The sequence below is a fragment of the Cydia amplana genome, chromosome Z (genome assembly GCF_948474715.1).
Source record: "Cydia amplana chromosome Z, ilCydAmpl1.1, whole genome shotgun sequence".
Taxonomy (NCBI): Eukaryota; Metazoa; Arthropoda; class Insecta; order Lepidoptera; family Tortricidae; genus Cydia; species Cydia amplana.
The window spans coordinates 17,924,339-17,950,001 of record NC_086096.1 but is presented as its reverse complement, the minus strand read 5'-3'; the positions used below and the strand labels follow the sequence as shown (position 1 = coordinate 17,950,001).

At 35.4% G+C, this 25,663-nt stretch overlaps 1 protein-coding gene across 5 annotated transcripts in view; it reads left to right on the top strand.

Moving 5' to 3' along the window:
* The window catches only part of LOC134660792 (protein furry), a 96,457-nt gene that overhangs the window by 25,716 nt on the left and 45,078 nt on the right, over nt 1–25,663 (top strand). For all 5 annotated transcript variants that reach the window (XM_063516585.1, XM_063516584.1, XM_063516582.1 and 2 more), the window contains one exon: nt 2,717–2,880. In XM_063516585.1, the coding sequence (XP_063372655.1) occupies nt 2,717–2,880 (164 nt within the window). The remainder of the gene's footprint in view (nt 1–2,716; nt 2,881–25,663) is intronic.

Here is a 25,663-nt window from a genome sequence, read left to right as displayed (position 1 = left end):
TGTATTTAAGTATTTGTATATTATATATATCGTTGTCTGAGTACCCACAACACAAGCCTTCTTGAGCTTGTGGGGCTTAGTCAATTTGTGTAAGAAAGTCCTATAATATTTATTTATTTATTATAACCATGGAAATTGACACAAATACCTCGTATTCTTATAAGAATTCTTATTGGTCCGGGACGAAGACAGCTACTTAAGTCGCTTAAGATGCTAAAAACTATGTTTGTAGGGTTATAAAACGATACAAGGAGACTCTATCCGTTGACAGGAATATGCAAACTAATCGAAGTTCTGCACAAGTAATAAGATTATGGAAAAAAAAATACATACTATTAAGGCCAGTTGAACAAAATCCAGGAATGTCTGATTACGATTTATCACGAAAATTCAAAGAAAGTCGTAGTATTGTAAAGATAATTCGCCTCAGAGGTAGTAATAAGAGCTATCAGCAATGAAACAGCCAAATCGGACCGTTAAACAGAACCGCCGAGCTAAAACACGAGCTCGACTATTGTACCCTATTGCAATTTTTCAAAATTGTCAAGCTTGTACATACGATATAGCAAATATGTAATTTGTAGTGGCGGCTAGAAGACGAAAAGTTTTATTACATTAACAATAAAGTCGAACCATGGACCTTTATAAAAAAGTGCTTACAGAAACAAGTTCTACTCTTTATTAGAACCCACGGTTCCGTGAAATTTCGTCCCAATTTAGCCAGTTGTCACTACGCAAAAGAAAAAATGGCATAATATGCTAATAATCAGGTAGATTACATACTCCACGAGATGAATCCTCCGAATTGTCCCCATTTTCGACCTATTGCAAACTCCTGTGCAATAAATTATAAATAAAAATTGAACAAGACTGGTCGAATTGTCCAAAACATCAATTCGTTGCAATCTACATGGAACCAACACGCCGAAAATGTCGACAAATGTTTTGTGCAGAAGATGATGGGAACGGGAAAAGTTCGTAATTATTTACGTAATAGAGATTTTATTTATTATTTTATGCATATTTCAAAGCTAAATATACACATTACTATTTAAAATTCAGTATTGGTAACTTTGTTAGCTATTATTTACTTAAAAATAACAACTTTTTGATTCCAATTCTAAATGAACTAGGTATACTTTATTTCTTGATTTACCGCCTACTCGTAAAGCTATGTAGTTATGAATTGTACTATATGAAGAGTTGTAAGATGTAAAGTACGTCCTCAAAGCAAATGAGAAAGCAATATAAATTACAACCACAGCTTTCGGAAACGGGAGATACAATTTGTGTATGACCCATATTGTATGTTACTGTTATTATTACACAATTTACTCGTATACAAGTGTACTAGCCGATGTGTTTGAAAAAAGTATTTCTTAATTTATATGCTATAGATAGCCCTATAGATATTATGTAATTGTCAATCGTTTTGCGATAGCTAAAGAAAGACCTCATTTCGCTAACAATGCAGCTCCTGGGATTTGATTTGAATATATCGATCGGACGAATCTTTAGGGAGTTAAGATTATTGTGTGTTCTATACTATTGGAAACTGAATAGAGACTTACCTGCCAAACCCTTATCCTAGTTGATCTATAGTTCACTTCTTTCAACGGGTAAGCAGACCATTAAATTAAATCTATTCTTTTGTTTTTATCACACCGTGTTTTATATTCGAAAAGAATTATTAGAATATTTACGTACATTATTTTTAATCCATCACACTTGCTCGAAAAAGATCTTAGTTATTTCATGCAGGTGTACTGAAGGACAAAAGCATATATTGTTCCTGCGAATCCTGAGGGGGTTTTGCATTGTGTAAAAAAAGCTATAACTCCCTAGGGAGGTATAACTTTTTTTTAATTAGGTCACTAATTAATACGAACCAAGTATGTACATAGTATAAATCAGTATTTCTTTTAAAAAACTGAAGTTTATAACTTAATATTGTTGTTTGTACAAATATTAGTCTACAAGTGAGCGGAATCCAACAAGGGACTAATTTAATTTATTTCCACCAAAGTCTTTCTATTTTATATTTCCCTCCGCGCTCTTAAGTAGAAGTGACCCATTGAGTCTTCCTATTGAAGGGGATGTACCTAATTCGTTTTTATTACTAGTACAATATTGTCTTTGTTTAGAATTTTATCACGTCTTAATTATATTAGCCTATAACCAACGCCTACAATAGCTAGTGTGTAATTGTAGGGTAATTGTCACTCAAAATCGCCCAAAGGGGTTAATTTGAACCGTTTTTGTAATCAGTCGACCTCACGTGCCATAGGCCGACTTCGATAATTAAATGCCAGTTAAATGTGTCCATGTAGTCAAACAATTTTAAATTGCGATCATGGAACTGATGTGATAGTGTACTATAATTGTTTACCGATACGAACTGTGTTTTGATCTATTCCTTGTCAGTAATTCGAGAAGCTATAGATTTATATCCTTTAATGGCAAGTGGCAACGCGTGGCAAGGAATAACGTACACATATATACTTAATCGTGTTTTTTTAAACACACATGTACCTACTCGTACCTATTTCACTTTCCTCGTATTCGACATGAAAACTAAAGTGTCTAACTCTGGTGAAAGGCACCCATTCTGACTCGAACTATTAGGGCTTCCACGTCTCTCGAGCGCCAAAACATCTCATCAGGAATGGGTGCTTTTCATCCGTTAATTTACAACTAGTATTGTTGTGTTGTGTAGAGAGTACCCGTGCGACCACTACACGGCGATCATCAACGTGACGCTGATGTGCACGGGCTGCCCGCGCGCGCCGGTGCACGAGAGCGCACTGCAGCTGCTACAACTGCTGGACAAGCGCTTCTTCGGCACGGTGGGCCCGCTCCCTGCCGCTGACCCGGACAACGGTGAGTCTGCTTCTCAGCGCTAAATCATTTACCATGTATGTTTATCATGCTGTACTTAATCACTTAGTTTTTTATGCCTGTATCCGTCACAACTCCTTTAGGCCTAAGTTTCAAAACAAGGTCAGTAAATTATAAGTATACTTTTGACACTGGCTTTCGCCTGGGAACAAGCGGTCGTAAGTAGTTCTGAATTACAGAATTCTGAATTTTAGTACCTAGTTTTTTTTTGTATCGGATAAAAGAACGGAAAACTTTGCCAGTTTGTTTCAAATGTTTTATATAGTTTAGATTTTTCCTCGCCCTATAGTTTCATAAATTTCCAAGTCAAATATATCATTCAATGATAGTGGTATCTTATTATTATTAGTATTTACCATTCGGTTTTAACCTCACTTTTCGACATCTGTTTTTGTTTTTGCGAGCCAACAGACTTTTTAAACATGAAATTTCAGACTACATACATTCAAATAATATTAAGTATAAGGTAGCAAATATTACGAACAAAAATTGGAAATAGAAAAGGTCAAAAGAAATTACAAATACACAAAACGACATTGGAATTTACGGGAAAAATATGACGTCTGTAGGCATTTATACGGGGCTGCGACAAAGTATAAAGGTTTGCACACATTTACCAATCAAACTAAATTGACAACTATTCTAAACAACTATCAACGTCTTTTGTCATCTAGTCGAGAGTTCGTTTCCATGATGAAGAAACGTATACCTACAGTCTACATACGTATGCGGACGTAGCGGTGTCAGTTTTATTTTTAATAACTTTAATAAGAGAATTTCTGCTTTCAATACACAAACTTCAAACAGCTAACAGAAAACTGTCACAAGTTAACGTGTCGGGGTTGATGTCCAGGTGTGTAGGTAGGTATGTGTAACAAATATGACTCCACAATAACGAACTGATTTTGCCATGAATCGACCAACTTATTATCCGCTTGTGTGAACATCTCGCAGAGGCAAGTTCTAAGTGTACTATGTATATAGGTACTTCCGTTACAATGCTTCACGACTTGTGTAAGGAATTCCAGTCTACAAAGCAAATGTTTGAGTTGTACGAATTCAGAGAGGAACCGCCTAACCCTGTAAATGTCATACTAAAATTTTCGCCATACCACAATGCAGGCACTAACTTAAAGAGTATTTGTGAATTTAATATATATTTATGAGCACTTAGCTTAGCCATGTGTTGGCTTGTATTTGAATTTGACTCATTATATGAAACGACGGATGGGTTGCGACGCATTTCGGTTTAAATATTTAATAGCGTTCATTTGGATTTGACTAATGTTTTACAGTTAGTACTTATGTATAATCCTCGCGTTGTTGTGGTGAAAAATTTTGTGATTCACTAGGTAGCAAAGTTTGTTTAACCCTCGTGCCTTAAGACCCTCACAACTCGCTAAGCTCGTGGTACAATTTTTGGATCTTTCGCTTGCTCGGCTATCATCGAGGGGTTAAACAGCAACTTGTAAAGAAATAACCTCGTAATAACAAATAAATCGTAATTGTTATAACTCCGTTTTAGGTTTAGTTGTGATGTTGAGACAATTTTTATATTACGAAAAAGATGCATTAGAATACTGGTTATATTGATCAACTAGACTCGTGTAGACCTTATTTTATTAAGCACCAGATCCTCACCCTTGCCTCGATGTAAATCTTTGAAACAAGCAAATTTGCCAGAAAACATCAATCTTTATTCACCACTAATAGACAATAGAAGAAACAACCGAAATTTAAACAAACTAGAATTGCCTTTTTCTTCATTAAACCTTGTCACATCTAGCCCTCATTTTATGTGTATCAAAATGTATAATAACCTTGCGAATTTTCTGAAAAACTTTGAAAATCCTAAATTATTCCAAAACAAGTTTAAAATCTTCCTTATTAATAAGTTCTTTTATAGTGTAAAAGACTACTTTAACAAAAAATATGATTAAAATAATCTCATAATATGTAATGAAAATTGTAAATGTTTAAAATTGTTAAGCTAGTAGTTTTAAGTTAACTGTAGTATAGGTATATGTTACTGTGTCCTTACAGGGCGTTACTTAAACTAACCCAATAATATGTACCACCTTTATTTATTTATTAAGTAAGTAACACAACAATTCAGTAAAAACCAAGGCACTGTGAAACTACAGAACAAGATGCAAGAAAACAAATAAAATGACAAATAAAAACCAATGACAAATTAACTAAACATTCGATTTGGGCGACGGCGTAACAGCGTGGTTATAATTGGTTTGTGATATGCAATTAATGATTCTATTCTATTCTATACAAAAAGGCACAATGTGTTAAAGTGTGACAGAGGTAAGGTAAAATGAATACACATAATACTTGATCTGAAGTTTAGATAATGAACTGTATTACATTTTGCGAAGATACTTATTTTCCATAAATTAGTTTATTTAAGATATACGTGAAAACCGAGATTTCCTATTAAATAACTATTTTAACGAATGATAAGTTGCGTTGCGTTATAGGAGGGTATACTATTTCAAGCTATCACGGTTGTTTACATTGTAACTACTATAAAAAGTTGTACCAATGCCGAAATATCAGAAACTCATAGAAACAAATATGTACATAAATATGCATGCTAGGTTCCTACCTATATCGACTAGTCTAGTTGTAGCTCATGAAATACGAATTAGTTATTTCCGTTAGGTAAATAAATTAACAAAATAGTGGTCTTCAAACGTTTTATAACGATTTTATCCACGTATGTATATCGGCAGTACTCACTATTATATGGTACGAAACTTCCTGGTTCCGCACATCAGGCAAATCTTCCTTAAAGGAATTTACTTAAGGTTGAAATTTAGGTAAGCGGGAATTAGAAAAATATTCTACAATACAACCTCGAAGTACTTTCTCATAATTGGAAATCGCAAAACTTTGCAATTCTACGTGCTTTAAATCGTTAACTTAGAGCAACACTTTGCGAAACTCCTGTCCATAAAACAAGCTTTAATGTTTGTTGGTTTTTGTTATAAATTGATTATCTTTCATCTTGCTTAGTCGATTTATAAAACAATAGGTACCTACACTACTTACGTACAATGGCAATGCAGTACGATACGTGGGTCATACTGAAAGTTTCTGGATTCTGATAAATGAGACGACTTATTATCCTTATGACATATTTATTGTTTTTCGAAGTATATACCCTCACCATTTACACTATTTACACACTTTTGCATTCGCTGGAACCATTGTGAAAAGCAGTGGGTCCAGTCTTCCTTAGGGACCTCTTCGATGGCTTCGTGGAAAGCATTCACTGCCATTTCCGGGCTTGTAAATCGTAAACCTCTGAGTTTATCTTTAATTTTTGGAAATAAAAAGAAATCACATGGTGCGAGGTCGGGGCTATATGGCGGATGAGTCATTAATTCCACATTTGAGGCCTTCAAATATGCATTCGTTACCTTGGCGGAATGTGCCGACGCGTTGTCGTGGTGGAGGACTATTTTGCTACGGGGACGCTTTTCACGAACTTTGTCAAACACTCTGGGCAAGCACGTGTTTACATACCAATCTGCAGTTACTGTCTTTTGGTTTTCAAGCGGTATAGTGGTGTAATGCCCTGATTTGCCGAAAAAAGAAGCAAACATTTTCTTACCAGTGCTTCGACTTTTTTTAACTTTCGTCGGCAAGTCTTCAAAAGGACCCACTCCGCCGATTGACTTTTCCTTTCTGGTTCAAATCAGTAAACCCAGGTTTCGTCACCTGTCACGATATTATATACAGCCGTTGATTGTCCGCCGTCAAATTTTTTTATCATTTTACGGCACCACTCTACACGCAGTCCTTTCTGGTCTTCCGTCAAATCGTGCGATATTTATCGCGTACAAAGTTTCCGAACCTTAAGGTGCAATTGCAGTATCTTTTGAACCTGGCTCATTCCAATGCCTAAGGTAGTACGAATTTGCTGACAGGTAATTTTTTTGTCAGTTTCAATTAGTTGTCGTACAGTATCAATATTACAATCGGTAACCGCTGTCGCCGGCCGGCCCTCACGTTCATCGTCATGGAGATGGCCACGTCCTCGTCTAAACTCACTAAACCACGAATAAACAGAGCTACGAGATGGGGCTTCATCACCAAATGCTAATTGAAGTCTTTGACAACTTTCTTGCTGAGTTAAACCACATCTAAAATCATAAATAAAAGCGGCCAAGTGCGAGTCGGACTCGCCCATGAAGGGTTCCGTATTTAGGCGATTTATGACGTATAAAAAAAAACTACTTACTAGATCCCGTTCAAACCAATTTTCGGTGGAAGTTTACATGGTAATGTACATCATATATTTTTTTTAGTTTTATCATTCTCTTATTTTAGAAGTTACAGGGGGGGGGGGGGGGGGACACATTTTACCACTTTGGAAGTGTCTCTCGCACAAACTATTCAGTTTAGAAAAAAATGATATTAGAAACCTCAATATCATTTTTGAAGACCTATCCATAGATACCCCACACGTATGGGTTTGATGAAAAAAAAAATTTGAGTTTCAGTTCGAAGTATGGGGAAACCCAAAAATTTATTGTTTTTTTTTTCTATTTTTGTGTGAAAATCTTAATGCGGTTTACAGAATACATCTACTTACCAAGTTTCAACAGTATAGTTCTTATAGTTTCGGAGAAAAGTGGCTGTGACATACGGACGGACAGACAGACGGACAGACGGACAGACAGACAGACAGACATGACGAATCTATAAGGGTTCCGTTTTTTGCCATTTGGCTACGGAACCCTAAAAATCATGCTTCGAAAATTTTCACGACTTAACTTCATTGCAACAACGACACACGAATTTCAACCCAACATCACGATGAAAAAACAAATGACAGTCTCACAAATTAAAAAGTAATATACTGCCAGAGAGTTCCTTTTTCAAACCCGATAATTGTTTTTTTTAATTTTCGTTTTCTAAGTGGCCAGTTCCAAGAATTATCAGTATGCCCTAAGTATCAAACATTTTATACATAGATACCAAAGATTTATGAAGTGTATAAGGTAAATAAAGTCTAAGGAAAAAACGTGCCTCCGAAAATCAAGAAAAGTATAATCTTTTCTTGCCTAAGCTCGAAAAGATGGCGCCATACCTTTGGCATGCCTTTGGCCTATACTCGTGTAGATGGCGACACCGTCTGATATTTAACAATTTTAACATATACTTACCAGTGAAAGAATAAGTATCAAAGTCAAATGGCGTTCTAAAAGCTTTAATCATGTGTCGAAAGATGGCAGTAAATTTACTATGATAATACGCTTCTATACTTACCTACTCAATTCTCATGAGTCTCATGACTAGCTCTAATAAAGTCAGTAGAATTGTAATAATGTTTATAATAACCAAATGATAATACAAACACTGAAGGCCAGCTTATACAAATGTCTTGTTTACGATATGGGACAGAATTTACAACCTGTAAGTCAGAAGAAGAGAAGGTTGAGAAGTTCCTATAATCAAGTATATAACAGGGGTTTGCATATCCTAAGTAAAAAAGAAAAAATACAATACACAATGTGAATACAATAATTTATTACCATCGATTTATCTGAAATCTTACGATACAGAAAACTTAATTCAAAATAATTTTTAGTGTTCCGTATAAAACTTTCTTCACGGAACACATATTTTAACTGTAACCACACACATACACATACATACACACATGGACTTGCAAATCCATCTTCTCATCAGGTTAAAATTAAACTATAAGTAATTACTTTTGTTATTACCTGATGTGTTCATTTTATTTCTTTTAATTTCTATTTAGTTGAAAAATATTGTTATTATTACCAATTAAGGAAGAGCGGTGCCTCAGTTATTTGTGTGCCAACACTTACAACTGAGCAATTCTTAAACCGAATAAACAATTTGTAACTGTTCTTTTTATTAATTCATCTGACAATGAAACCGGAGGGTGGATAATAGAATAAAAATGAGCAATATTATGCTTGAGGGAACTCTGCGATTATTTTGTTTACTTTTAAAACACATAAATAATTTAAAAAAAACGTGTAAACCGCGCTCCCGAACTTTCAGCATCTCGCTCGCGCTTACGCTCAGTGAGAGTGCAAGAAGAACCCGAACTTACTGCGCCTTAAACAGAAGTAACCGAAATCTTAACTGCTATTATATGCAGGGCTAAAGAAGCTCTTTTTGTGCTTACTAATATGAAGCATATTGAGTACATTAGGCCCATCTAGCACATATCTTAGCATTGAAAACAACAAAGTATAATATAATCGCTGTTATTTTGCTTTACATATTCCGCCGGTATTCCATGTCGTTGCTCTTAGACATGAATCTTAATACTTAATTTTCGCTTAAAAGAAATGGTTAAAATCCGTATTCACTATGAAAAACTAATAAAACATCATCAGATTTTTCATATACATACATACTTAAATACATAGTGCTCGTTATTTCGCCTCAGTACCTATAGGTACATACATATGGTACGTATCCAAGCTCAATGCAAGAATCTTATAAAAGTTAATCGCTAACCCCCTCAAGTGCAATCAAAGCAGCATAATAACAACTCGAGAAATACTGCAGATGTGGTGCAAACGACTCCAAGCGTTGAGACGTGAAATTAATAATATTTTCTACTTTCATGTTTTTCAGTGTAAATGAGAGCATTGAGAAGTGTGTGTGGTATGAGATTACATGATTAGAATTAGGAACAGTGTGATAAGGGAAAAGTGTGGACTAAACGAAGATGTAGTGACAAAAATTGAGAAAGGTATGTTAAACCAGTTTGGACACGTGGAAAGAATGTGTGAACGAAGGCTAACAAAGAGAGTGTATAAGGGAGAAGTAGAAGCAGGACTTTGACTTATGTATTTGTAAGTAAGCGATAAAACATAATTTAATTAATTCAGTCCCGTAAAGTTTTATGAATAAGTGGGTAAAAGTATTATTTTCTTGTGCTAAGACTAAAAATAAACTTAACTTAATAACATTATGAGATCAAAGAAATTCACTTTGTACAAAAACTCGAAAAAACAGGTCAGGCGTGTCATCACGCACAATGGAAATACCTTCATACCTTCATAGGGTAGCCAAAGCGTACTTACTTTCAAAATGGGGTATTTTCTGAAGCGTTTAATAATTAGAAGGGATATTTTGTAGTTTTACCACAGACACCCGACCGCTTATATTAGTTGCGTCTTATTAATTACGACTGCGAGAACTGCTCTCCTAAGACACACGTGTTGTAAAGATCGGCACTTTTGTATGTAGGATATATTATTACACTGTTGTGTAAGTATTGTCCGTCCGGTTTTATTAGAATGTGTAAGAGCGTCCGAGTTGGTATATATAGACGCAGGTAGAAATAAACAATTTAAAACACTATAAATGTTATAATCTAAAAAGGGAACGCATCTTGTGAGTGTGAATCTTTATCTTGGGTGGGGTGCAATATACATTCCATTTTTTACTGAGCCCCGAGCCTTAAATTACGCCATACATTCTTCATTAGGCCAATATTGTGTTGTTTACTTTTATACTTCAAAATGTGCAAAAGCTTAAAAATTATGCAGTGACATACATTCTGACTTTTTTTTTCAAGTACATACTTACAATTACTAATAATAGAAGTCTAATCATAAATCTGTTTTATGTGGTGACTAGTTCTTGAATATTATAAATTTGTAATTTACAACTTAGTTAACTAACTAATATACTCATATTTACAAAATACTAAGAAGTTATTTATTTACTTATATAACGTACCTTATAATTAATTAAATTTACACTGATGTAGTGATATATTACTTAAATTAACATTTAACTTAACCTATTATTTACAAAGACCAGGCCAGTCTGCAAATTGTTAGCTACTCCGGCAGTACTGGCGCGGTTGCAATATTATTTATACCAAAAAATGATAGCAGAGAGAGTCTCAAAAACAGATAACGAGTGTTGGTTATGTTCGAAAAATCGAATTAAAAAATATTGAAAAAAACACAATGCGTTTTATTAAATGAGTTTACACCACTTCAATGAGTACCTACTGAAAGTTCCATTACAATGGTAGGTATAAATAATATTCAATACTCAGGAGTAGAGCCGGAGTACCTAACAACTTTCAGAGCCCTCGTAGCTCGTTATAACGTTCCTTAAATTTTATAGAATTTTAAACTTAGTTAAGAAAAAAATTGCGGCGTGTAACCACCATTAGTTGAGACCTATCTCAGTTTGCAGCAATAAGGAGTCATTTATTGACATAAGGATGTGATACTTTTCAGTTACCTCAGTTAGAGACCATTTCATTTACTCGTGTTAGGTGGTCGTATAGTTGGGCGTGAAAACTTTCATTTCGAGTTCGGGGGGCGGCGGCGGGGCGCGGCGGCGGCTGTTGTCAAAGGTCCAGCGGGTTATGAAGGTATCGCGGCGGCGGCGGCGCACGCCCGGCGTCACCGACGACACGCCGTAGTTGCTTGTCGCCTCCGTGAAGTTGCTCACGTATGATGCTGTTGGCAATTTGAACGTTTAGCAAAGGGTATACCTTCAGAGGTGCCCGATCAGGTCTGTCTGGTGCAGAAATATGCTAATGTATAGCAGAAATCTCACACAGATGTGTCTGTGGACAAATCATCCGTACCTAACTCTTGTATATTGAGTATTGACACATTTGTCCGCCAGACAAATCTGACTATCACATCTGTGCATGTATCCCTAGCTATGTTCATGTCATGGATGTACAGAAGTAGAAAAGTGGTGATAAAGATAAAGATAAAGATAAAAGATAGTTTATTCAAGTAGGCATAATTACAATGCGCTTATGAACGTCAAATAAAGCTAGGTAGACCGGCTCCAACCCTACACCTCTGCCCCGAGAAGATTTGAGTGAGTTGATTCGAGGTGAGTGTCAGAATGGCGGGTGGACCCCAGTGATTTCAACGAAATATTTATAAACCATCCTGACGCTCACGAAAAATAACATTTGTGTCAAATTCAATTAGGATCAGCGTAAAAACCCATGCTACCGAAAATAAATTAATTGTCATCACACTTTCTTTAAAAAGATCTTATTTCATGCTGGTGCATGTACTGTATGACAAAGGCCTGTATTGCTACCGCGGGAATTATGGGTTGTGAAAAAAAGCTATAACTCCTTAGGGAGTTATAGCTTAACAGGAACACGGATTTTTACAGATTAATGCTAAAGCTGGACTAGTTCAATATCACATAATGTTCAGGGAGAATATTTAGTAACAAAAAGTAACATTTCCAAAAAAATAATCAGAAAACCAAAGAAAATTTATATAATTTAATATGTCGATATTATACTTTCGTGAGACATATTTTAAACTGTTTATACGACAACGGTGTCGCCAATAGCGACTAAAAATTCAAGTGAGTGAAACCGTTGTCGTATAAACAGTTTATTTAATATGTTTTAGCGGCAAAAACTTAACCTTCCCTTGTAGTTGAAGTTGACATCAGTTTGTTCTGCTCGATCACTCGATCGAAGACGAATACAAAAGTTGGCTGAATAGATTATGATGACTGGCAAAATTAAACGGCAATAACTTGAAACAGTTTCACAAGTTCGCTAAACAGATGAATCCTCAAATGAGATCATTTGATTAGTCGAATCCAATTGTTGTGAAATTTTCCTGTTTCCTCTGGGGTCCGTAAAATTAACAAAATTATGTATTACTCTGTAAAGACCCGCCGAGTGATCCGGCCTTATTTGTTTTCATATTATGTAGTACAAGTAAACACTAATCAATGTGTAAACAGGCCCTTAAAAAAATCTGTGAGAGTATTATTAGATTTTTACTCTGAACTTCCACAATATGTAGTAATAAGAAAAAAATGCATTATTGCACTAAGCTCTGAATAAAGCTTTATTTAAATTTAACGAACAACAGTCGTTTGCACGACCCTTGAGTTATAAAGTTTTACTCGTGACATGTTTCAACTAATATTAATGAAATAGTTGTTGTGTAATATAAGAGACATGCAATTATATTAATTACTTGCTTGTTATAGTTCGTTTTTTTGCATTATTTATTTTAGTTATTTCTTACACAAAAGTTACACCTTTTTTGTTAACGACAAAGCTCCACAAAACTACATTTGTTTGACTGTGGTAATATATTGTGGTAGAATAAAGGTAAACTATTATTGAACACATTGAATTTTGTCTAGATTGATTAATTATGTTATTAATTAGTGGAAAGTTTATTAAGAAAATTATAGTATATGTATAAGGAATTAGTATTTATATTTCTCAGGTTACCTAAATATTTAAAGAAATTGGGATACAGATAAGCCGTCGAGTTGGTGTAAGTTAATATATATAGGAGCAAAACGACCGTTTTTTGACGACACCGGCAACGGGAGTGTAAAGAGGACGTTTTATTTTATGTGCCGTCAACGCAAGACTAACGATCGGGAAGTAAATCGTGTTTTGCGACCCCTCTATCCGCTTAAGTATTGGACTTTCCGAAGCGTGACCGTGAGGTGCACACCTATACCTAGCTATATACCTATTCGTATTTATATCATTTTATCGGTGGGTCAATTAACACGATTATAATGTAGCAACAAAGTTTTGCCACGTATATCTGGTTTAGCCGTTGTTCCGTTGTGAAAGCCATTTAGTATATGTGGTTTTTGTCGCGTTATACTTCTTCAACATAAATGTTCGGCCAGATACGGGAAAATGTGTAGCTGGGATTATAAATAAACAAGAGACTATCGAGGGCAACCCGTAGCAGAAGTTATTACAAATTCTATGAATGTGTAAACATCTGACATCTACTGCCATTTGGCAAAACTTTAGATAAGTTTGCCGTTACTTATTGTTTCTTTTTAAGTTTGTAAGGTTTCTATCACAAAAGTTATGATTTTAGCAGTAGCAGATAGATATATGTAAAGTCTATTTTTTTATTCGGTAGACTAAAATGACATTTCATAATATGAACATAAAATAACATTCCATAATATGAAATGTCATTTTAGTCTACCGAATAAAAAATAGACTTTAGATGGGTATGTTTAATTTGTGTTTCACCGTAGCGATAAAATTACTTGGGGTGTCGTTGGATAGGTCTTTAAAAATAAATAGGGACCTGCAAACAACATTTTTTGATAAAGTGAATTATTTCGGAAATAATAATTTAGAAAGAACAAAAACGGTTATTCCTTCTAACTTTTGAAAAATCGATCCAAAAAATATGAAAAAATCATAAAAATAGTGCTTAAAAAACTCATTCAAACAAAATTAAAACAAACTTGATAAGTGAAGCCGTTTATGAGTTATCGCTAAAAGTCTTCCCTTCTTATTTTATTTAAAAGCCTGGCAACCCTTATTTGTGACCGGATTTTCGCAGGCAACCCTATGCCACTGTATTCGCAATAAAATTACCATAATTTAGATGTATAATTCAAGCGTCAGACAGATAAGTGCAATTATCGATAAAAACTCACCTGTTTAAACACGGCAACCACATAATAGTGACCCAGTTAGTGACCGGAAAAAGATAGGCAACCTAGTTGATTTATGTTGTACAAGTTGTATACTTTCCATGGGAACTTATTTCGTTTGTCAGACAGATCGGTGAAATTTGAAGAAAACATTTTTTTTTTTTTTCAAAAATTAATTAATAAGAGCCTTGACCATATTTCTTTATGCAACCCCATATATTTATGTTCAGGAACATATTTTCTTTCATAATATGTAAGTTTCATCCGTCAACATATCGGTGAAGGTCGACCATATATGCCGGATCTCCTACTATAAGCAATCGTGAAGATGCGAAAAACGTATTCCGTCCCAGAGAAGCCGCGAGAATGGGTTCAAAGATAAAGCATCGGTGTATTACCCAAGGTCGCGGCTACTGCCTGACCTATTTAGAAGGATATAAGGAACATAACATGTAATAATCAATCTTATGATATAACATAAATTTAATCTCGTTCAAAAGGTTGAGCTTATACGCAATATTTAAATGGAGCGTTCTCCGCGAATTCAGATGGAAGGCTATTTACGGCAAATATTATACATAAATGATCAATCCCGACCTCTCACGGCTTTCCTGTACTAATATGAGATTACACGGAGCTTCTTACAATATCTCTGCGCCTATTGTTACACCATTGTTATTACGTAAGCACCTATGTACTTACTATCAATTGTAGTGATAATGCCACTGTCATTGCTAATGCTTATTAGAATGTCGAACATAGTTTTGCATTTTCTCGTACAGTTACTAATGCAGACACATAAACAGTAACTAGAATATTGTTATGAAATAGCAATATTCTAGTTACAGGCTCCCACGAGCCGTGGCGAAGAGCCGGGACAAACGCGAGGAAGATAAGGGATAAGGATTGATGCTTTGTAAATAATAGAGATTAGATACTATTTTTTTTGTTATGGCACGGCCGTTTGTTTAAGCACAATAACACTTTCACTTTAAGCACAAGTACGTCTCATTGCGTTGTGTTGAGCGAATCGGTAGACACAAGCCTGCGGGAGAGTAATAACTCTTCGTTAATGTAGGTCTTACGTAAATCTTTACACTCGTATCTGTGAAGTGAGGAGGGTTTATTTTATTTACAGTAGGAATGCGGTGCCATGGCTACGTGCTGTAATTATCTGTAATATACGATACGTGATAGACCTCTCACAGTCTTTTTGCAGACTAGCCCAGGCAAATTAAGGGCTTAACCTTGGAATGAGAGATAATAAGCTGGAAACTAGTGTACAGCTTTATTATGGCGTTCTCATTCTCTCTCACTCACTCCGTAGTTGACCCCTTTTTACAAGCTTTTGAGCTAGTTCGTGTGGGTCAAATCTTGGAAGCTAAATTTGACCCACTTCCTGATTTCCGATTGAGCTGAAATTATGCATACCTACATATGAAAATCTGATGACAATGCAATATTATGATGACTTGGAGCTGATCTGATGATGGAGACAGGAGGCGGCCATGGGAACTCTGTGATAGAACAACGCAAACTAATTGTGTTGGTGGTTAGAATTTTGGTGCGTTACATTTTTGCAGTTCGGATGTCGAAATTTGTTTCCAACTGATCCGTTATTATTTCCAGAGATGTGTTTGATTGAGAAGAATAAGGATCAAAGTCAATGGCGTTCTAAAAAAAATAATCATGTGTCGAAAGATGGCAGTAAATTGACTGTGGCTACAAAGTTTACTTTGACAATACGCCTGTATTTAAAATTATCTTTGGTACTGATTATGCAAACTAGCCTTGTTTCCTCGCATTCGATATGAAAAGTAGAGTGTTTAACTTGGGTGAAACTCGGTGTAACAATCTACTAATAGCTCCCGTTGAATATAATATTATTATAAATATAGCTAAGAAGTTGCTACAAAAAGTAAACAAGTAAAATTCGCATAAGGAGATCCACCTTAATTAGTACTCACTTGAGACACTGCTGGCTCTGGCTGGATGGAAAGAGGTTGTGCGGCGGACGGCCACCCCGCGGCGTGCCCTGTTCCGCAGCCAGGGAATGGTTTGACGAAGCGCCCGCCTGAAGTTCTGCCCGCTCAGGCAGTACAGTATGAAGTTGATGCCGAAGTTTGTGTTGAAGAACATATTCGCCATCTGCGTCACCGCCGCGTAGCGGCCATTGTATTCGTCGAGGCTCTGTTTACAAATAGAAATTCATGAGCAGTAGCCGTATTATACCATCATGACCAGCTCGGCAGTCTATAGAGCAATGCTGCCCTGCTAAGCCAATTAGCGGTATCTCAAATCAAAATGAATGCTTGTATACCCTAAATTCTTCATCTTAAGAGAGAGCGTACAGCTAGTAAACAGTAAGGAACAAAAGATATGGGGCGCCGCGCGAAACTTGCGACGGCGGATTTTAACGTTTTACGTCAATAACTCTGAAAGTATCTTTTAACAAGCAGAAACGTCCGCGATCGATGCTATTAAGCTTAGAATAAACTTAAAAGTGGAAAAATTACTGTCTTGGGTGAGACTTGAACTAAAATAAGAAGGGAAGATAAGGCTTATCTTAACTAATAAGAATATTAGTTAAGAAAACCCTAGACAGTAATTTTTCGACTTTTAAATTTTTTCTATTGAGTTAACTTTTACCTTGGTTATGATTGGAGTCTGCTCTTGCAAATATAGTTTTGTTTTCGTGTGAATTTTTTCATGGCATTTGCCCTTGATAACAACGTGTAGGTATAAGTTCAATATAAAAACTACAATTTTGCATTAGTCCCCTCTTAACGTTATATTTTCAATATCAATTGTATTGAGATACCGCCATTGGGCTTAGGGCGGCCGCTAGCTATAATAGGTAGGTATTTTATATTAAATCAATACATTCAGAGCAAGTTGCTGAATATTTAATTTGATCATTGAAATGGGGTTACAATGTTTTCTTAATGGTGAATAGAGATTGATATTTAAACTTCCTCGATGAGAAAATACTTCGAAAATGCTCGAAGGTAGATAGGTACAAAAGTAAAATCATGCAGATCAAAGATCCGAGGTATGGCGTTTGTGATCTAAGTAAATATATTTAAACGTTATTTTATATAAATAATGCTAAATATTTTTGTAATCAATGTAGTATCGTTAGATTGCCATGATTTGGCATGGTGATGATATTTTACGCCTAGGTACATCCTCGTAACGTAAAACATCTGCGTACCTAATAGTCGAGGTTTTTACTCTTTGCAGCGGATATTTATTATAGAAAGTTATTATATATTAACACTTTTTCTACGTTGAAATTTTATTTCATATAACCCGCATTGATATCTAGTTTAAAGTACCTAAATGCCGTAGCTTTGACCGTTCTCACGTTAGGCGATATAATCGCACGATTTGGAATGATATACTCGTTTACTAGGTATATTTAGACCAGAGCCTAACGTAAATAGTGTTTTATTGGGACGTCAGTCATCAGTCAGTCATATGTGGTGGCATCTGCTGCTACCGCGTTGTGGTCGCGCTATTAAGTAAAACGCCTAAATAATGTGAGAGTAATACTCCAAAAAGATAACATTGTTGCTCTTTGTTGTAGACGATGAATGAATCGATATATCACACATCACCTGGTCGCTGATGAGAAATTAATCCCCGCACAACCATTCCGTCCGTTGCTATTGTGCTACGTTATGTTGGTTAGGTGCGTATATTTGTTTAACCGCGCTCGTTTTTGGCTTAAGGGGACGGTATATGACGTTTTCGATTTAGAGCTCACTTTGTGCAATCAATTTGTTCAAGAAATGTTTAATAACTGCATTAAATTATACGTAAATTTGTTCACGAAGAAGCCGTGTACCGGCTCTTCACGGCATAATATTTTTTATTTGCTGTAATTCTCTACAAATCGACACTAAAAGTATCCAAAAATCAAAATATGGAGTTCCGTTTGAGCAACACGCATTACAGTTTTGCCTTTAACAGTAATTGAGTTGTTGTGTGATTTTGAAAGCTAGATAACTAAACTAGCAAATTATTATCTACTTATATTTTTACTCACAAATACAACACAGAAATTCAATCCCAAATGTAAACTTTCGTACAATTTCCATACATTGACGACATCACTCAAAATTCTTCTTCGAGTCAGATGGCCGCTGGCCTTGGATCGAAGCAGACGTGTACATCGTCGTAGCTCGTTTTTGACATTATTTAGACATTTCATCATATACGCATACGAAAATGTATACCAGTAGATAAATTGTATTTCAAAAAATAGGGTAAATAAATTTATTTAAAATTTGATTTGTTGTTATTTACAGGTCGTAACGATCGAAAACAGCAGTAAACTATCCTAAAACAATACGATTACAATTGAATTTAAGTAACTTGTTCCTTCAAAACCCGCTTAAAATGAAAAAAGTTTAAAGACTCGTTTTACTGATTGGGATTGATTTTCATTATGCTGGTATCAATTTTGCGTCATTAAAAAAAAGTATATGACTTCTGTACGTCAATGACATTTGATGTCAATTGTAATCTTGTATTTACGTTAGAGAATATTATATATTCATTTAAATATTACTTACCTATTAATACGAAGCGTAATTCGTTTAATACCTGAAAGTCTTAGTGTCTACACCTACTTTGTTGCCGTTCGTTCCGTCTATATGTGTGCGATTACGTGCTGTTCTCAATAATCAAGAAACAAGCCATAATCTTCAAGAATAAAATAACAGCAAGACCAGCATTTAGTACTAACTAGTTTTTGCGGATTTGGAGACAAGAGATGAAGCTTACAGGCTAATACCGCTGCGGTCTGGTTATTGTTATGTGTATATATCGAGTATTATATAAATTTACTATAAAATAACAATGTTTTATTTCAATGACATTATGTGCGTAGGTGTATGTTTCGGTGATTATAAGAATTTTGTCCACACAATAATTGTGCAAAGCAGAGACTGCATCATGCTTTCTTTACGGTATAAGCGGTATGGTACCGTTATTATTTATCAATACCGGTTCGTTTTGAAGGTAAAACTATACCGGTTGAAATACAAAGTACGGTACCGGTATAAAATTACAGCAGGGACAACCATTTTTATAGGTGTACAGTCAGCTGCAGAGAAAAGGTACGACCAGATAGATAATTGTATGCAGGGGTGGTACCTTTTCTCTGCAGCTAGCTGTACCTAAACCATCATTGACCGAGCGTTGGCGAAGGTCTCCGTTTCAACTTGGGCAAAAATGCTTTCGTATGTACGAATTCTTCTCCTTTGCATATCACATTTCTCAACTGATTCTCGTGAAAATTCGGTAGTCCGATATAATTATTCGGTTTCTTTTTTTTTTGAAGAATTTAAAATAGGCAGAAATTGTCATAAAGGACTTACGCGCCAGTAGGGTCTGTGACACTTAAGACCACTGCGATTATTAGGTACTTACTGGCCCCTATTTCACCACGACCACGGTGACAGGTGCGACAGTTGTCGACATCACTGTTGCTGACGTCACAGGCCTCCATAGGCTACGGTAACCGCTTACCATCGGACGGGCGATGTGCTTGTTTGCCACCAACATTTTAATAAATAAATAAACTCCATTATATTGCCACTAAAAAATTCTTATTTTGCGAAGCTAATGACAATTGTCACAAGAAACACGGCAACTGTATCGAAATTGCGACACAGAACTCATTTCCTGTCAAGACTTACCGAAAATTCTTTGAAAAATCTTGTGACAATTGTCACAAGATTTTTTCGCGAGAGAAATGTCTGTTTTATCCGATATAATAAAGTTTTTTTTTTTAATAATAGGTACAATGACGGTGGCAAACACGAATACGGCCCGCCCGATGGTAAGCGGTAACTGTATTATTAAATTGTACAACGGGACTTAATCGCGTATCTAAGTTTTAAGATTTACCTCCGACGTTTCGAGGACGGCGTTGTCCCCGTGGTCTCGGAGAAGACTGGCTTAAGTTGACATCAGCATCTTCTAACCGCGCGAGTTTTTCGAACTACCCGCACTTGGTCTTGTTTATCCGCTTGAACGTTTTGCGGTTCCGTTGTACAATTTAATAATGTGTAAAAATCGTGAAAGTTTAAATCAGTGTTAGCGGTAACTGTAGTCCATGGATGCCTATGGCGTCAATAACAGTGATGTTTTTGTCGTACCTGTCACCGTGGTGAAATAGGGGCCAGATTACGCCGCGCCGCGTGGAACGTGAGGTGCATTGGGGTAAATGCATACCATTCACTCAAGGAAAATAATCTCCCTTATAAGATCACTCGTGTGTCTGCCATTTTGTTAAAGCCAATTTTCACCGTAACTACTGGACTAGTTCAATTGAAATTTAGTACACATATGTCAAGTAAGGAAGTAGTAAGTCGGTGATCCGAAGATGAGTAACGTAAATAAATGAACTTTTAACTTTGCGGCGATTTTTGGTATCATGTGACATATCAGATATAATACATAATTATAAGTAGGTGAGCAAAAATGTACCATAACCTAACTCAGAATTGTATCACATAAATACATATACAATAATCTTTAATAGAAAAAAAACGACTTCTCTAACTACTAGCCTAACCCACTTAACGGCGCTTATACTTTATTTGGTAATATGTACCTATACATTTTATGGTAATCATAGTGTTTTTTTAGTTTAAGTATCATAGTGGTTTTCCGGATCAAGATCCGGGTCCGGGTCCGGATCCGAGTCCGGCTCCGAGTCCGAGTACGGGTCCGAGTCCGAAGTCCGGGGCCCAGTCCAAGTCAAAATCGAAATTCAAAATCACTAAACGTGTAGGTACTATGCGTCGTTGAAGAGTTCTGTTCTGATCATCATCAGCAGTTCCACTTCATCAAATCCCACAGTTTTTAATGTAAATGCTTGATTTTCTGATGAAAATATATAAAATTCTATACATATGCCTTTAAAATTTGAGGAGTTCCCTCGATTCCTCATGGATCCCATCATCAGAACCGGGTTTTGACAAAAACGGGACCAATCTGTATGCATATACATACAATCAAAAAAAAATTTTCAAAATCGGTCCAGTAATGACGGAGATATGGAGTAACAAACATAAAAAAAAAAATAAAAAAAAATAAAAAAAAAAAAACATACAACCGAATTGATAACCTCCTCCTTTTAGATTTGGAAGTCGGTTAAAAAATAGTTCAACGCCAAAAGATTAATGGAAGACCTATGTCCTATAATAGGTGAGTTGGTCTTAAACAAAAAATATGCAATAAAAATGTGTAACTGTGGAACCCATAGTGAATCCTACTCGTACATGATCGGTTTTTATATTATGTACCTATAAGATATTTTCTACTTTATACTTTATAAGTGTACCTACATAATATTTACTTATAAGCAGTTGTCACGTAAAATATTTGTAGATTTTTTTGGAAGTATGTGTCACATCATCATCATCTTCCTCGCGTTGTCCCGGCATTTTGACACGGCTCATGGGAGCCTGGGGTCCGCTTGGTAATTAATCCCATAAATTGGCGTGGGCACTAATTTTTATGAAAGCGACTGCCATCTGACCTTCCAACCCATAGGGGGTAAACTAGGCTCTTATTGGGATTAGTCCGGTTTTCTCACGATGTTTTCCTTCACCGAAAAGCGACTGGTAAATATCAAATGATATTTCGTACATAAGTTCCGAAAAACTCATTGGTACGAGCCGGAATTGCAATTCGCACGCTCTTACCGCTAGGCCTCCAGCGATTTTTTTGAAGTATGTATAGCACAAAAAAAAAAGACATTTAAGGTAGGTAATTAAAATACGGTATAAACATTATTGGAGAAGACTTGGAGGAAGTGTCATAGGGATCTACATTCGATGCGTGGAAAACAAGTTCTTTTGTCTAATTATAATCCATCGGCAATCACGCGAGCGCATAAAACGAAAATCATTTTTTTTTCACTCCCTAAAACTCCCTTAACCTAATAACAGTAAAACAAAAAATAAAATATAGAGGGTTACCAACCAGCCAAAGAATTATAATTAGATATATGCACTTATCCCAACGCACCTCACGTTCTACTCTGCACGGGGTTCATTGCCGCTCCTACCGCCGTAAGTAACTATCAACACCTACATTATCAAGGCTACGATCGAAGATAATCGCTTCAGCACTGAAATAATACCGGTGGAATACCGGTATAATATTTTTTATTTTAATTGTATTAATTTAATAGTGAAACAAAAGGCGAATATACCACATAAAAGTAAATCGGTAAAGATATTAGGGGTACATTAGCCAACACTGTTTCCATATATTTTCAAATTTTATTTTGTCCGCCTTAATTAAATTTTGCACCCTGCCGGAACTTTATTTATTTAAATTCTCATTTAATTGATTTTGAGCCTTATGAAAAGTCGTATAGAGTAGTAAATAAAATTTTACATCTGACTTAATGACATCTGGTTTTATTCGGTTTAACTTTAGAAAACGCGTATCTCGACAAAGCCATAATGTAGAAAATTGTCAACAACCAAATGAATTATTAGAATTTAAATACGTCACGTGTGACATGAACAGACAAGGAAAGCAAGATTAAATGTATTGTTTCTCTTTCTTCTTTCAATGGAACGCTTTTCCTAAAAGGAGGCCACTAAACTCAAAACGCTATCTTAAAAAAAAACTTGATGGGTCAGTGACCTGTCCCAGTAAAGTGAGGTAGTGTGCGTGAAGTGCGCTTGTGTGTGAAATGGGGTAAATTGACAGAATCTGAAAATTTACCCACCTCTACCGTCACCTTAATAAAGAGAATTGTAATTATTTCGCGAAAAGAGCTATGATATTTTTTAATGATTTACGGTGTAAGGGTATATTTTGTCACGTAGCACCTGCCCACCTACATTGATATTGTATTTAACATAGGTTCGTATTGGTAACAAAGGAACAACAACAAGCAATATTAAATTGTATGTTATACAGAGTGTTTCCTGTAACAGGAGCAATAAATTAAACAGTGGGCTATACTCCTCATTTTTAAAAATAACTTATGTTTTGATTTTTATTACACTTTATAGTTTATTCTAAGACGCAATGTATTGCAAATTTTGTTTTGTTTAAAGCGTGACAAGCAACGTCAAACACACTGATGTCCGCGTACATTAAAGGCAATATTTATTTTGTATGAAAAAGAGGAAGTCTAAAGGATTCATAATTATTAAAAGTTATTTAAATGTTTTAATTATTTGCTCGTGTTACAGGCAACACTGTAGAATTGCTATTTGAAAACATATAGATTTGGATGAAAAGTAACATAAGTATATCTACTAATTTATAAGTTTCTAGCTGTTCGCTCAACCCATGCCATATTAATGTATTGTAAATATATTTGAATACCTAATGATTGTAAATATTTTTAAACCATAAAATTATTAATAAAGTACAAGTCAAAAAACCGATGTACAGAATTTGCCTACTTTGAACATTAAGTGTCGTGTGTGTGTGTACCAGGGATGTTGCGGATGCAGATTTTTTGACATCCGCGGATGCGGATGCGGATGCGGATATTTAAAGGCTCACATCCGCGGATGCGGATGCGGATGCGGATGTCAAGATTAGGTACTTAGAAAACGTCAAATATTACATTTTTAATATTTTTTTATTAAAATAAAAACGAAACGTTTAGTATTTGAGCAAGAATATAGGTGCGTTATATTTAACCTCTCAGTTCCCAGTGGCTCCAATAGGAGTCGGAATTGTATGGATTTGAGGGGTCCTGGGAACTGAGAGGTTAATAAACAGTAACTTCGCCGACTTTTCTGGATCTAGACGATTTCGTTATAGGTAATGACGAAATTACCTAGCACTTACGCCGCCGCTAAGACGTTCCTGTACCGATTTGTTCGACATCAAGACACGATTCCATTACATGTTAGTTACATACAGGTCGACCTAATAAAAACGTGTTAAAAATATGACAGCTTTCGTTATATCTACTAAAATAGAGCTAGAGACGCTTTTTTTTGTTAAAGATTTTTTTTTATTGCTGATTAATAAGATCTCATTACTGTTCATTCACTGGGTTTTGCGGTGTTCATTCACTAGTTTTTATGTTCATTTACTAGGTTTTAGGGTATTTTTTGATAAACACTTCTATATAATTCAAAAGCGATAAAAGTCATTAAAAATCGCAGAAATTACATTCTCGTTTATCATTTAGGATTAATTAAATTCCAATTAATTATTCTAATTATCAGTGAATGCTGATAAATGATTTTTCAAAATTGGAAAATAGCTTTTTAAGTGTTCATTCACTGGAGGACTAGGGTAAGTCGTCCAGTGAACTTACATTTTGTTTAAATAAATAATATAGATAAATATTTAGGATAAATAAAAACTGAACATTTTACATTCTGAGTTCCGACTTCATGAAATTGAAGTTTTCAATAGTAAGTATAACAAAAATAAGTAATATTAAAAGTAGCATTTCAAGTTTATTGCGTAAAAGGTTTCATATTTATCGTACTCCTAGCAGCTGTCTAACCCATACGTCGTAATCATAAAATTGGATATATATACTTTAGAGCCTCCGGCGATTTTACAGTTAATATGCTCGGTTCTCCAAGATGGCAGCATCATGATGTTTTTTTCTACTTATAGTGACACAACTAACTGATATTTTATGACCCTTATTTGCAACGTTTAAGGTCTATCAATCACAAGTTGTAAGAGCGCGTTGCTGTAAGAAGATGCTGTTAGATCATCTACTTATTTAATTACCGGAATACTTACTTTGATCAATTTCAAAATTAATATTTATTTATCTCCCCGAATATGGAATATGGAAAAAAAGGCAATATCGGTTTTTGCTCCTCTATCGATTTCACCAATAATATTTCCTTTGAAAAAAAATTCTAAAGTGGTGATCAACTTTAAACTTAATTTTGGGTTACATTGATACCGCCCTTTTTTTCGACGGAATTCGATAGTAACCCCTATAGGGACTAAAACTTCAAAACATTACAAAAAAATCCGTTCTCAGGTTTAGGATTTATAAGGATTTTATTGCCTTTGGGGTTACTTTGACAGGGAGAAAAAAGGTTAGCTTAGAAAAAACCGGCCAAGTGCGAGTCGGACTCGCGCACGGAGGGTTCCGCACCATCAACAAAAAATAGAGCAAAACAAGCAAAAAACGGTCACCCATCCAAGTAAGTACTGACCCCGCCCGACGTTGCTTAACTTCGGTCAAAAATCACGTTTGTTGTATGGGAGCCCTACTTAAATGTTTGTTATTCTGTTTTTAGTATTTGTTGTTATAGCGGCAACA